Source organism: Hypanus sabinus, chromosome 4 (assembly GCF_030144855.1).
Source record: "Hypanus sabinus isolate sHypSab1 chromosome 4, sHypSab1.hap1, whole genome shotgun sequence".
NCBI lineage: Eukaryota > Metazoa > Chordata > Chondrichthyes > Myliobatiformes > Dasyatidae > Hypanus > Hypanus sabinus.
Genome location: NC_082709.1, coordinates 123,706,333 through 123,721,714, shown reverse-complemented (window position 1 = coordinate 123,721,714; position 15,382 = coordinate 123,706,333). Strand labels below are relative to the sequence as shown.

Here is a 15,382-nt window from a genome sequence, read left to right as displayed (position 1 = left end):
AAAAACAGCAGCTACCACCACATCTGACTGGAGCTAGTGTGTTCAGACCCAGTTATTGTAACACAAGATAAAAGAAAAATTCAAATACATAGCCAAACTTTAAAATGGATTTACACTGTTATGGAGGCTTTTAACATGGTCACACAACGTCACATCCTTTCTGTGCCTGTGGTCTGGGTGCTCTGTCTCAGTTTGAGTCCAGGCACCAGAGAAGCTCTGTTCTGGTTCAGCTGACTTTGTTTATGCTGGGCCATTGAAGGAGTACCCTGCCTACGTGGCTGTAGGACTCGGGCAAGTAATCTGCTAATGTGGGAGCTGATTAGGGTTCCTCATGAAGGAGGTAATTGATTCCTGACCCCACAAACAAGACCAACTCTGGAGAGACAGAATACAAAATGTTTCAATGGGACTGAGACTGCTCCACCGTCTGATCAACTCCAGCTCTGGAGCTGGTCAGAGGATAGTCCTAAACTATTCAAACCCTACTATCTTTATTTCTACCCTTGGAAATGGGGTGGCACAGTAGCATAGTGGTTAGCACAATGCTGTACAGTACAGGCGACCTAGGTTCAACTCCCACCACTGTAAGGAGTTTGTACATTCTCCCCATGACTGTGTGGGTTTCCTCTGGGTTCTCCGGTTTCCACCCACAGTCCAAAGCTATACCGGTTGGTAGGTCAATTGATCATTGCAAATTGTCCAGTGATTGAATGAGGGGATTGCTTGGCAGAAAGGCCCATTCGATGCTGTAGCTCAGTAAAATAAAATTAAAATAAATGACTCAGTACAACTGGAGCAGTGCTCTGATCATGTTGGATTGATGTCTGAATGCAGGAGTACGACACTGCTCCAACAGAGTGGATAGCAGTTCCTATGTGCTAGAGGATAACCCATCTCTGCTCATGCACAACAGCTCTTGTATGGGAAGCAAAATGGTGAGAGGGAGCGGAGAGCAACTTCCATTTAATGCTGTAGAACCATGGAGATGCTGATGGGTTACAGTGTGAGCTGTATTCTGCCTGCAAATGGCATCTTGCCACTCAGCGAGGACATCACCCTTTAGAACGTTCGGTGCTCCCAAGTGGCTGTGAGATTTGGCGCTCAATCAGGACAAGGTTGTGAGGAAGCTGAAAAAATTTGTGTGTCTTTATGTGTAACTCATCTGGCCCAGTCAGCGCTATGTGACGGGATTCCTACCAGACCCGAGGCAAGAAGCAAACAAGACCACTAGAATGGAGTTTGTAATGTCATGGCTTCACATAATCTCTGATATGAACTTGGAGATTATGTCCTCTGCATTCCTGCAGCCACTACGAGGCAGGCCAGACAGCTCACAAGCTATTGTGCTTTGCATCAGCCTTGTCATAGCACAGTCCTCAGTCTTTCATCTGGCAAGTTCCTACACTAGATTCCCTACATCTGGTGCCCAACTTCAGCCTGGTTTATCATCAATCCCTCTAATTTCACTTATTCCTTGGCCTGTATGTTGCTTGGGGATAGGTGCCCCATCATTCAATTAGCTGTAGGATAGGTTTCTCCACTCAGAATGTGTGCTGTAATCAAGGAACCCCCCTCTCATTCAGAATAGCCCTCCTTTTCCTCACTGTCTTTGAGCAAGGGGAAGCAATGAAGGGCATTGACTGAGGTTTTCATCATCAACTTTTTGGAAGCTTGGCCTCTATTTGAGTGGATAGTGGAAGAGTTGTTTACAGTTTGATTTTTGTTGATCTAGAGACATGTCTAGTAAGGTCATGACATTTCTTCCATAGTTTAGAAATGGCTTTTTTAAAATTCATCTACAGGATGTCGGCATCTCCTGCTAAGTCAGCATTTATTGCCCATCTCTAGTTGCCCTTGAGAAGGTGGTGACGAGCTGCAGTCCCTGAGGTGTAGGTACACTCACAGTGCTGTTAGGGAGGGAATTCCATGACTTTGATCCAGCGACAATGAAGGAACGGCGATATGTTTCCAAGTCAGGATAGTGAGTGACTCGGAGGGGGACTTCGAAGTGGTGGTGTTCCCAGGTATCTGCTGTTCTTGTCATTCTAGATGGTAGTGGTCGTGGATCTGGAAGATGCTGCCTTAGGAACTTTGGCGTGTTGTTCTGGATGAAGTATTCCAGCTCTTCCCATATTAGATCCAGCAGATCTCCTGCCCACTCAAACACACAGGGCATTCATCCTCAATACTGTCTCTTTAATATTACACCGCTAGAATCAGCCTTTCTCGGATGGTAGTCACTATGCGCATTCAGATGTTGTCTGCATCCACAAGGAGTCTGTCTTTGAGTACTAATGCTCTTCTCTCATTAACGAGCCTAGAAGCACAAGTGTCTGTGTAAAGCTGAATGTTCCCTCTCAGCAGCCTTGAGTTCCATCTTAATGCATATCCTCTAATGCATTTCAGTTGCACAGTTTTTCACAAGGTTATAAATAAATGTAATAATTATAGGGCAACAGAATAAAGGATGAATCCAATTTCTAGCTTAAGATAAGCATTGCAACATGACAACAGGGCAAAGGTCAATACTAAAGAAAACAATGCTGAAATGCTGTCAGCATTTGCTAAAGAACATTGGTAAGCTTGAACCTGACTATGATGAACTTCACAGACACATGGAAGAGTTTGCAACAACACTGGATACTGACTTAAAAATAGGGGGAAGGGAGCTCTGAGATATTTTCAGAACATTTGCGAAACACATTGCACAAGAACATTAACATGCTGCTATCTTAGGTAGTCAAAATTCCTTCTGTGGTGAGACATATCATCAAAGAATATACCTTTAAGAAACAGACTGCCAAGAGGATGTGCAATAAAACACATTATGAAATGGTTAATCTAGATTATAAATCTTAACCTGTATTTGGTATTTGTAGTACAACAGAATACAAAAGCAACACTGGCAGCTCTTTGACGTAACTAAGCCAAACAGTTCTATGATGAAATGGCTTCAGGAGTTACCGTGAGACACAAGACATAATACCAAGTAAAGAATTTGAATTTCAACTCTGTATATCTTTACAAAAACAACAGGCTTCTAACTAGATTTTCACAATAATCTGGTAATTCTGCATTTTTTATTCAATTTATAAATTTAGTCATAACTACCAAAAGGACATTTGTCAAGATATGTTTTCAGCCAAGATTATCAACTGCTTTTTTTCTGGTACCACTGTATATGGAAGAAAATCAATAATTCATGCATAATTTTTGATTTAATTACTGTAACAAATCTACAACTCTCAGTTGTGTACTGCTGTTAGTGTTTATTTTGGATAAAGCTTCAAGGCATTTTAAAACCTTATCATATTATTAAGGTTTGTTCTATTTTGTAGTTTAACTGCAAAAAGTATTTTCTATGTAACATCTTTAACATAAAAGTTAATTGATGCATTTCATACGCGCTGTGCCAAAAATGTTGGCCCCAAACATTTAAAAAATGGAATTATTTGGATAGACAACAAAAAGAATTACAGTAGATCTTATCAAACACTTTCAAAGGAAGGTAGTGAATGGTGAAAGATTTTAGGTAAGGAATTTCAGAGACTAGGAAATCAGCATTTGAAGATAGGGCCACTAAAGATCCCTAACCTAACTTGAACAACTCAGGATTTTCACAGATCATGAAAAGCCATCTTGATACAGGTTTAGTACCTCTTATCCAAATTGCTTGTTGCAAGAAGTATTTCAGATTTTGGATTTTTTTTTAGGATTTTGTAACGTATAATGAGATAGCTTGAGATCATCATCATTTCTGACTCTGAATTTATGTGCTACCATTAAGCAGTTTTGTTCATCACACACATGAACTTAACAGTAAAAATATTACATGCCATTAATATAATGAAAATATAATGTGTGCAGGGTAACAGAACCAGCACAGCAGCTTCAGGGGAATGCCTGAATCAGCTGTTGAACAACAACAGATAATAGCAGGTTTTCTGTCTCCATCTACAATGCTGGGTTTTAATTAAAAGGTTACAGTACATTGTAAACTTGTTCTGGTGTTATATGATCTTCGTGTATATCATCTTATATGATCATCTCAGTGATGATCTTCGAAATTCGCAGTGTAATCAATGAATTTCTCTGTTGCTTCGTGATTAGCAGACGCTTCATCTTTAAAATTTTAAAAATCTTTAAAAATACAATGCTGTGCCTTTTCTTAAATTTTTGCAACCAGCCTGCTGAATGTTCACAATTACCGTAAATTCCGGACTATAAGCTGCTACTTTTATCCCACGCTTTGAACACTGCGGCCTATACTATGGTGCGGCTAATGCATGTTTTTTTTCATGCCGCCAAAAACATTTTGCCTCGTAACAGTAGACCAATAAAATTGATGAGTAGTTCACAGAGGTCCAATGAAATTGTACGATAAACCAAGCGCACTTTCACAATTAAATTATTGTAAATCAGTCATTTGTACTCACCCTCATCAACATGGAAAACACTCGAAGAAAAGCATATGATGCAGCTTTTAAGTTAAAGGCGATCAATCTGGCGGTTGAAGAAGGAAATCGAGCTGCTGCACATAATCTTGGCATAAATGAATCGATGTTGAGACGGTGGAGACGCCAGCATGAAGAACTGATTCAATGCAAAAAGACGACAAAAGCTTTCAGAGGTAATCATAGCAGATGGCCCGAACTTGAAAACTTTCTTGAAGACTGGGTTAACACACAGAGAGCAGGCGGCCGCGGTATTTCCACCGTGCAGATCAGACTGAAGGCTAAAGCAATCGCCACCAAAATGAAAATCGAAGATTTTAGAGGTGGGCCATCGTGGTGTTTTAGATTTATGAGACGAAAAGGCCTGTCCGTCAGGGTACGCACGACTCTGTGTCAGCAGCTCCCTCCCGACCACGAGGAAAAGCTTGCTAACTTCCGCACATTCACTCAAACAAAGATAGCGGAGAATTCCATCGGGCCAGATGATATCATAAATATGGATGAAGTACCTTTGACGTTTGACCTGCCTCTCACTTGGACTGTTAATAAAAAAGGTGACTCGTCCATCACACTGAAAACAAGTGGCCATGAGAGAACGCATTTTACTTGTGTTCTGAGCTGCACAGCATCCGGACTAAAGCTTCCACCGATGGTGATTTTTTAAGCGGCTGACAATGAAAGTTCAGTGAAAGCTGCCATCAAGAGTACAAACTCAATTCCAGCTGTGATTCCTGGGGGCACCATGAAGTATTTGCAGCCACTGGACATCAGCGTGAACCGGGCATTTAAACTGGCGCTGCGCGTTGAGTGGGAGGCTTGGATGACGAGCAGCAAGAAATCCTTTACCTAAACAGGACGCATGCGAGGAGCATCTTTAACTCAAGTCTGCCAGTGGATCCTAAATGCGTGGAGCCGTGTCACAACATCCACCATCACCAGCGGGTTTCGAAAGGCTGGACTGCTGCGTGATGAAGAGGACTGCGTGCGCTCAAGTGAGAGCGACAACAAAGAGACTGAAGTGAGTGATGAGATCCTGAGGTTTTATTCAATTCGGACACTGAAGAAGAGGACTTTGATGGTTTTAGTGCGCAGGAGGAAGATGAAGAAGGCAATCAATAACTTTTCCTGGTAGGCTGCAGTATATATATTTTTTTTTACCAGTCATTAGGAGATATTGGAATGTTGTTCATGCACTGTTCAGTAAAAAAGTATACGCAACGTAATTTGTGTGTTACCGATACGTATGTGTATTTAAAAGTAGCTGTGTTACAGGCACTGTTCGAAAAAAAGCATTTGCAATATATATTTGTTTATGTTACCATATGGATTTAATTAAAAGTTAAAAAATCCTCACGTGTAATATCTTTCTGTGTAAATATCTCATATTACAACGTGGGACACCTGCGGCTTAAAATCCGGTGCGGCCTGTAAGTACAAAATTGATTTTCTTTCTAAAATTAGAGCGTGCGGCTTTTAATCAGGTGCGCTCTGTAGTCCGGAATCTACGGTACAAGCTCTCAGTTTGTCATGCTAGATCTTTATGTGTTTCAAGATCAGCAATACTATTAAGCAGTGTATGTTCACTCGGACATTGACAAATCCACTCTTTCAAAACACATTCAAGATCTTCATTTTTTTCACTTTATGCAATGTTTATCAATTTTTCATTGATTTCTGTTCATTACAGATGGGAGATCACTTCTCAGAACAGTCTGTGGTGCGCAATGAGCTGCACATTGCCTGGGAACCTTCCCAGCACCTTGTGGAAGTTTCCATTTGCAACGTCTGGTCAGTGCTCGAAAGATGTTTGGATTTCGGAGGTTTTCAGGTTTTGGAATTTTGGATAAGGGGTACTCAACCTGTATTAAGAAATGTAGGGCAGAAAGCTGGCCTTGTTCATTTTCCTGCAATGTGCTATGAAAAGACAATAATTCTCAGCTGACCAAATACCCAAGAGAAAAGAAAACAATTGCTTACACAGTGAATTTACAATTCAGCTGTAGAGGAGTTGACTCCAAATATGAGGTGAGTTGTATTTGACATTCAGTTACAAAGCACTGGAACTTCAGTGCCACAGAGGTATTTGCAACTGATGTGTGATACCACCTGATGCAGACATTGGATGATCTACAAAATCTCACGAAGATGAAACAGTGAATGCAGTTCTTCAGTTTTATCACCGAGTCTATCATTTTGTCTTCTATCTGTAAATTGTTCCATTTGCGTTACAATTAGAATTTCAGCTTTGCTCTTTATATTCTTCAAGGAAAAAGCATCATGTTCAAATTAAACAGAAGCTGTATATTTTCATGACTGGAACTCAGTAATTTATGAATAAAATTAACTGCTGCCTAACTTTGTAAGAATTTCAGTCTGGGTGCTTTACTGTGATATACAGGAAGAGAAGTGTCATGTGCACTTCGGCTTATAAATGGATAATCCACTCATTGATTCCACTTCTCACAATCTAATTCATGGAATTCTCCTGTTCTTTAAGTGAAGATCTAGCTGATAAATTATATTGGATGACAGCAAACTGTGTAACTTTTTGATGTGAGAGAGGCATTCAAAGGTATAGAAAATCAGTTCCAAATTGAACAGGAACATGCTGTGTGAAGGTGTTAGCTATATATAGAAATGAACTGCACTGAATGAGTCATCAATGCATCATATACTCTTATCAGCATTTCAAAACAAGGGAATTTATTGTTCTTCTTTACTTCTATAAATAAATCATACAATGGTATCAAATGCTTACCTGGGAGTATATGGCTCTGTTGGAGGAGGAGGAATGTAAAGGTCCTGCAGCGCAGAACTGTCTCGCTTTGTAGGGGTACTGAGAGTACCAGTTGGTGTGGCAACACTCCCAGTTGGACTTTTTGGAATGATTGGCTGTTGACAAAAGAAAAATGGAGAATAAAATTCTTGAGTCTGAGCAAGGTTATTATAAGCAATAATTAAACAAAAATCTTTGTTGAAAAAGGAGACAAAGTTAGTCTTATTGCTATAAAATGCTGGTGCCAAGAAAAACAATGGAAAAATTACTATAATCTCAAACATCAAACTTAGCCAATCATCCATTTTATAAAACTACATCAACAAGTGGAAACACATAATGTATTACCTTTCACTTATTCCTGTTTATGAGTATATCTCATGGTACTGCTCTGAGTTCATGTAATTTTCTAGGGACAGGAGCTCCTATTTTTCCTGCTTGCTGATGTGAAGTCTAGAATTTGATGTGCTTTCTGGTTAGAAGATGTCTAAGACTTATCAAACCTTCTAAGATACTGCATTCAGGGTGTCACTAATTTTTTTGTAAGTAGGTACAAAACAAACAGTGTTTGGAACAGTGTTACTCTATGATATCTAAATTGCCAGAGGAAGATAGCAATTGATTTCAAGAGGGCAAGGTGGAATGGATTTGGCTGATGAAATTTCATGTAGAAAAGTGTGAAGGGGTAGAAGGAGTGGGAAACAAACTAAAGGGATGCAGAAACAAAACAACTAGAGTGTTCTTGTTAACAAATCTTTGGATGCAGCAGTGCATTTGATAAAGCTGACATCAATAAAGTGATCTGAAAAATGACACATGGGATCCTTGGCTGCATCATCCTAAGGCAAACAAGTTATAACATACCTTCATAAAAAAATGACTCAGCTGCAGATAGGGAACCGCATGTAATACTGATCGCTGTGTTCTTGGAAGTATTGGGAATCTTTGGAGCAAATATAGAAAATATTTAATAGAAAGTTTATTTGGATAAGGCACCGATGTTAGAGGGAAAGGCTGAATAACTTGGAATTGCTCTCCCCAAAGGAGATAAAAGAGATGAGGTGCTGTAGCTGTGTGATTATTTTAGAGAGGTCTAGATTGAGTAGACAGACTGAAATTCTTCTCATTGGATAAGGGTTAAAAACCACAATAAAGAAACTTACCCACTCGGGAAAGGAACCAAAGATAATATGAAGAAAATTATTCACAGGTAGTTAGTATTACAAATGCATCACTTTAACAATTTTGAAGGATGATTCATTTGTGCTTTTTAAAAAGGAGTTGGATCAGCACTTGGAAGAAAATAATCATGCAGAGCTAGAGAGATAGGATAAGGAAAAGATGGTATAGATATGGGGATGGTATACATGGAGAGATGGTATGGATATAGAAATAATATGGCATCTTTGCTGATACTAGTCTATAGTTCTTAATGTTATTTAGTGCCAGATCCTGCACAAGCTAGAGAATTTGAATTTGAATTTTAATTAGTATTTGAATTTTAATCTAGCATTTGAAACATTTTTCCAAACCAGCAACAACCCAACATGAGTATCTTTCAATCATCTGATGCTTATTAGAGCTGCACTGAAGGGGGGGGGGGCAACATCATGTTTATCTGAAAGTTACATCCTAAACTGGAAAACTGTAAGTACTTGTCTCAATTCCAAATGCCACCAAAACATTTTCTTTGACATTTATTTCCATGATTTATAGATTCTACTGATCTGCTTCATTGCCTAAACAATACACCACCATTTGCAAGTTACTATGGCAAGCTCAAGTTAAAAAATAATTCAAGGTCAGCTATACTTAACATTTAATACTCTATGTGCAGAGATATTTCACTGACATTTTGATAAGTTATTATCATCTTGTTATTAATATTATTATATAATTAATATCATAATCCTTCCATATGAAATTCAGAGCACTCATTTGCCAACATCATGTCTTTGGGGCTAACTCTCTCTGGAATCTGTGGCCAACTTTTGCACCAAAGGACCCACATGAATAAAGAAGTTAAACCTCAAGGTGAAGACAACTGCGAATTCTCCTGCTGTCAATTAGCAGCAGCTACTTTACAACATTTTGTACTCAACGATATCAACTTCCTTTTTCAGTAAGTATTAGCAATTAACAGAGTGATTAGTATGACTAATATGTTCGTTTCACTTCTACTACAATCAGAAACTGGAAAGATGTCAGTGCACTGAAGCAGTAATTCATGTTTGGATACCTAAACCCAGGTTAGACTTGAATGATTATTGACAGGCTCAGACTGTCTCAAATTGAAGTGTGCTATTTGCATACAATCTTCAGAAGCATATTATCAATTTTACATATTCTTTTTATGTTTGATGCTTTGCAGGCTATATTGGCTCTGGAAGTGTGGCAACATTTGTGGGCTGCCCCCAGCACACATTCAGACTGTGTCGGCCGTTAACACAAACAACGCATTTCGCTGTATGTTTCAATGTCCATGTGACAAATAAAGCTGATCTTTTCCTCTTGGCTATGAATGCTGCATATTACTAGTTGCCCTTGTCATGACTTGGTGTCTTAAGGATGACAAATAAGCGGCAGAATAGATGCCTCATAACTCTTATATCTTCTTGTTTGATCATTTCAGCATCTTCCTGGTTGACCTGTGCCTTTTATCTTCGTCAGTGCATGGGCAATCATAATGTGAAGCATTTTCAATGATAAGGAAGTCATCACAGGGATTTGCAAATGCATTAGGATTCGGCTTTAGCTAATTTTCTCCCATCAACCTTGAGCTTACTGATCCACATCATTTCCAGGATGGCACTACTTGATTTTAAAATTGTTTAATATACAAATGCATTCATGGTCTCACAGCTTTCTTGCTCTGTAGCTCCCCTGCAGACTCTGTAACCTTGAGAGATTCAGTGCTCCTCCAGTGCTGCCCTTTTCCACATGCAATATCTATTCTGAATTATCAGCTACCTGATGGGAGGTGTTCTTCACTCAGCCGTCAGGAAAGTGATGGAAGTGTCAATAATAATGTTGTTATGCACCACGTACACACTATCAACCTATTTATTGATACATACTATATTTGGCACTCATCCTGAGCATTCCGCTCCAGACCCACAGACCTCATCAGTTTTCCTGTAACACTTTTTCAGCTGTTTCTTGACATATTGAACACAAATGGATCATTTCAGTACTACAATGCTACTGTCAGTGAGTCTTGTATTTACCAGAGAGCTACTACATATCAGATCAACATCTGAGCTGTGCCACTGTTTACTTTGCATATTTAATTGTTCATGTTGCTGGTCTACAATGATTGAAACGTTATTGTCATGGATCCAGGTGCTTAGTGCGCAGAAGAGGCTAAATTCACGAGGCCTACAATCCGGAGGAGAAATTGAGACAAGGATTAAGCTGCATCTTTTCAGTGTACGGCAGGCAACTTTGCAACTTTGTGATGCTCGCTCTGGATGAAGAACACAGTGCCCGTCCAGTGATGTCCATGCACCCCATAGGGAGCAGCACAGTGGCACTGCAATTAGTGTGGTGGCTGCACAGTTCAAAATGGATCCCAGCCTCCAATGTTTTTTGTGCAGACTTTTCATTTTCCCTCTAAGATTATGTGGAGTCCTCCTGTTAGGACATCCCAAAGATGTGCTGGTTGGTAGGTTAATTGATTACTGCGAAAAAATCCCTGTGTAGGCGACGGGAAAATTGGTTGAAGTTGGAAATGCACTGAGAGCCAGGCCAGGCTTCATGGGCTAAAAAGCCTCCTACTCCGTCATAAGAAATACCAAATCTCCAAGTAATATATGACTCCTTTAAATAGTAAAGATGTGGGTATGTCCTTCCTGATATCAAACATCTCATTTATTTGCACTTGTTGAACACAGAATCAGGTGCAATTCACCATTTCACATTTACTGTCATAATAATCAGCATATGCCGCCTATGTCCAGTGTGTGAGAGAATCTAGTGCCTTTCCAAAAGGGTATTTGGCATGGCTATAAATGTCTAGGTCGGCACTGGATGTCAAATTGGAAGCAAATAGATAATTGCAAATAGATAATTAGCAAATAGATACTTGTCTTAACATCAAATTTTCCAATTACTGCAAAAAGACACATCTGACTTGACAAGATCTGTGCAGAGTACCACTGTCTCGCCAACATGTTCTACAGGGACTTCAGCAGTTCTTTATTTCTCCCATTATCTTTGCCCAAGAGTAAAGCAATTGGTTCTTGAACCATATTTCCAGGAGATAGTTTTCATTACTGTAGATTAATACTCAAAATTTGTCTTCCCTTCAAGTCTAGAAGGCCTCAGATGGAAAGAATTAAGGGTATTGACCAGAATGATGCTGACTGAAAGGCTGCACATCGCTCTACTTACTGCCTGCCACAGAAAAACTCATCACAAGGGTCCTTCTCCATTGCCTCCACCTACTGGAAAAGAGTTGCTTCCCAAATTGCAGTGTAGATCTTGTTCATCAAGAATCACAGTGAACATATCGAAATAAACGTCATCTACATACCCCTAAGGCTGAAAGAAATGTGAGTCAATAGAACTCAAAGGTCAACTGAAGGGGTAGCCAACCAGGACTGAGGCAAGTGAATGGCGGGGGGGGGGTGGTGGTGTTATATAAACATGAGCACTCCCAGAAAGAAACACTAATTGCGCACTGAGGATGTCACCGTGACTGGCGATGAAACGTCGGCAAAGTAATTGCCAAGCTGGGTAAATGCCGCTAAATCAAATGCCTCAAACTGAGTTACCAATATAAACCACCATCCTGAACAATTTCCATGATCTTCATCACACAGCAACTCCAATAAAAACAATGGGAGCAGCATCAACCCATATTCACGCATTTTTTTGTGACCTTACCAAAACATGGAAAAAGACTGGGGAATCCTTCCCAACTTTGGACTTCTTAAGCCTTTTCGAATTTGGATACCAACAGAAATTCATCGCCATTCTACAGAGCGATATGACCCATGCAAAGTGTGACCCAATCACAGTGAAGTTGTTTCATAATTTTTCTCTTTGCTGTAATATTCTACATTGATACAATGGAATCCCTTAGCTCGCACATCCAAAATAAATGTGTGCAAAGTCTAGCTGCCCATTTAGACAGTGTGTAACCTTCCTGCCTTCTGCTAAAACCAGCTGAACTAGTCTGTGTAAATAACACAAAGGCCTTCCTCCACTAAAGTACTCAATCAGCTGTCAAGAGCATTGTGACAAGGAATGAGTTAGACATTAATTACTATCTTCTTCCCCACTTTGAGGTGCATGCAATTTTAGTCATATTATACTAAAAAAAGATCATCTAAAGTAATGTATTTCACTGGTACAGTCCATTGTTTTCATACAATACCAAAGTGCAGTAGTCACAGGAAATATAAGCCACCAGCAGAAAATGCTGAAAAGAAAAGAAACACCATAAGCAGGGAAAGGGGTGGGGAGGGGGGGGGGTGAAATAGGGACAAAAGAGAAGGGCTCTGATGGAAGGGGTGATTAAATAACAAAGATGACACTGATGCAGGCACAATGAGCTGGTAATTGTAGAAATGAGGAGCGAGTGGAGGTGATGCAGCACTATGACGGACAGGACCCCTGAAGAACGTTTAAACTAACGGGGAGTCCTGAGCTACACCCACAGAATGCTGAAGGAACTCAGCAAGTCAGGCAACGTCTACAGAAATGAGCAAACTGTCAACGTTTCGGGCCGAGACCCTACTTCAGGACTGAAATGGGGGGGGGGGGGGGGGGGAAATGCTAGTCCTGAGCTACTTGATTGAAAGGTGAAGAGCTGTTTCTCAAGCTTCCAGTGAAGTTTCATTAAACAGAGTAACTGGGAATCTGGTAGCAAAGTAAGAGGGGAAGTGATCAGCTCAGGGTTACACTTTCAGACTAACATATAATATTCAAGAGGATTTGTGTGGCAGTACAGCAGTTTCTGCCTCCTTTATATCCAAGAGAAAATCATTATAATACTGAAACAATCATATAAAAGTAGTCAGAACACATCACTATTTCAAAGTTCAATTAATTGCTGCAGTGGCTTCATAATTTATAATTTCCTCGCTTGGCTGACTGAGCCTGGAAGGAGAGCTGTCAAAGGAATCTAGAAGAGGAAGACAGTACCATGAGTTAATTTGAATGAAGGGATCAGGCTTTACAACATATGAAATATTAACATCTGCTTTAATCATTGCTCTGTCAACTTCATCCAGATGTTGAATGATCTATTAAAACAAATACCATGTATTAGAACCAATTTCCTTATTTAAGGTTTTAAGTCAATTTTACCATGAAGCGTGGCCAAGGGAAATGAACTGTCAAATTGCTCAAACCGATTAATACTTTAAGGACAGGGGCATATTTTTCACAACTTATGGAATCACTAATTTAATAAAGGATTAGTGCAATTTTCATTACACGACCCATGTAGAAATATTGACCTTTACATTTCCACAATAACCAGCCCCGCAGAGTTTGGACAAGGCTTCCAACTGGTCCTGTCGTTTGTTAAATACGTCAGATTTTTTGTGCAATGCCCAATCAGAAAATCAATTGGCACCATCAAACTTTATTATATATATTAATAATAGAGATGAGAGAAAAACAAATCAAGTTATTTTATTTGGAATAAAATTTGACCGGATGGCATTGGATACTATCCTTCTTCTTCGGTTGTCCATCGGAATCCAATGACGATGTCCACCCCTTTAACGGTGAGATCTTTGATGACTATACAGTCCTATCCTGGACCCACAAGTTCTATTGCAGGTGGGACATGTATATGTGATGGTGGTGGTAGTGATGGCAACCATGGCTGCATTTCTCCTGGCTCTCTTCTGCTGTCTTCTGGTTGTTCTTATCTCCAGACTATGAACCCTATACTTACACAGCTGTCGCCAAGTGTTACGGTCAGCAGCAACATCCTCCAGGTCCTCAGGTCTGATCTTGCACTTCCTTAAAGCATTCTTCACCTGATCCTTATAGCGCTTCTTCAGCCCTCCAGCTGAGCGTTGACCATGATAAAGTGGGCCATGTAACACTCTGTGGGGTAGCCGATATGGGGGCATCCTTATCACGTGCCCCAGCCACTGCAACTGACACTGGGTGACCATGGCCTCAATATTTCTGCAGTTGGTCTTTACAAGTATTTCAGTGTGAGGCACCCGCTCATGTCAAGTAATTCCCAGGATGCTGAAGGCAGCTTATGTGGAGGCGCTCCAAGGACTTGATGTGACGTCTGTAGGTTACCCAAGCTTCACAGCCATAAAGGAGGGTGGTGGCACAGACTGCTTGGTATACAGTGATCTTTGTGGAGGGACGAAGGTTCCTGTTCTGAAAGACTCTATGCCGAAGTATCCCAAAGGAAAGAAGTTCAGGCAGTTCACCCAGGATGGTGGGGTCTACGTCAGAATCCTGATTAAGCAGGGTGTTAAAATGCTCAGCCCACCTCAGCAGAATGTTATTCTTATTCTTCAGAAGTGTTTGACCATCTGCTGTTTTCAGGGGAGTAACTCATCGGTTTATTGTGCCGTAGATGGTTTTGACAGCACTGTAAAAATTATGCATGTCATTATTATCGGCAAAGGACTGGATTTCATGTGCCTTCTCAGTCCACCACTCATTTTGTGGCCCGTATTGCCTTTTGCACTTTCCTCCGAGCTGCCTGCCAATGCTGTCCAATGCTGGTGGATGATGGGTTATCTAAAGTTGCCCGGTGAGCTTTGTGCATGTCTTTAAGCAAGTTGTGGATGGTATCTGAGTTATCGTCAAACCAGTCTCGGTGGTTTCTGCTCTTATGACCGATGGATTGGGCTGCTGCCTCATAAAGCGCAGAGCTGATATAGGTCCACTGTTGTTCCATGGTATTTTCTGAACTCAGACAAGGTTCCAACTCCCTTAGTTTCTCAGCTAAGATGTGTCGAAACTTAATTCTTGCTTCTGTGTTTCTCAGGCGGTTGCAATTTAGCTGCTTTTTATTGGGTTATTGCAGGCACATGGGGGACGCACTTTCATATGCAGCTTGGCCACAATCATACGATGGTCAGTCCAGCACTCTACACCTCTCATGGCACAGGTGATGAGAACATCCTTGATGTCACTACGTCTCACAATAATGAAGTTGATC

At 40.4% G+C, this 15,382-nt stretch overlaps 1 protein-coding gene across 1 annotated transcript in view; it reads right to left on the bottom strand.

Moving 5' to 3' along the window:
• cnksr2a (connector enhancer of kinase suppressor of Ras 2a) overlaps positions 1 to 15,382 on the bottom strand; it is a 579,374-nt gene that overhangs the window by 202,550 nt on the left and 361,442 nt on the right. The window contains exon 10 of the mRNA XM_059968066.1: positions 7,213 to 7,346. Within this exon, the coding sequence (XP_059824049.1) occupies positions 7,213 to 7,346 (134 nt within the window). The remainder of the gene's footprint in view (positions 1 to 7,212; positions 7,347 to 15,382) is intronic.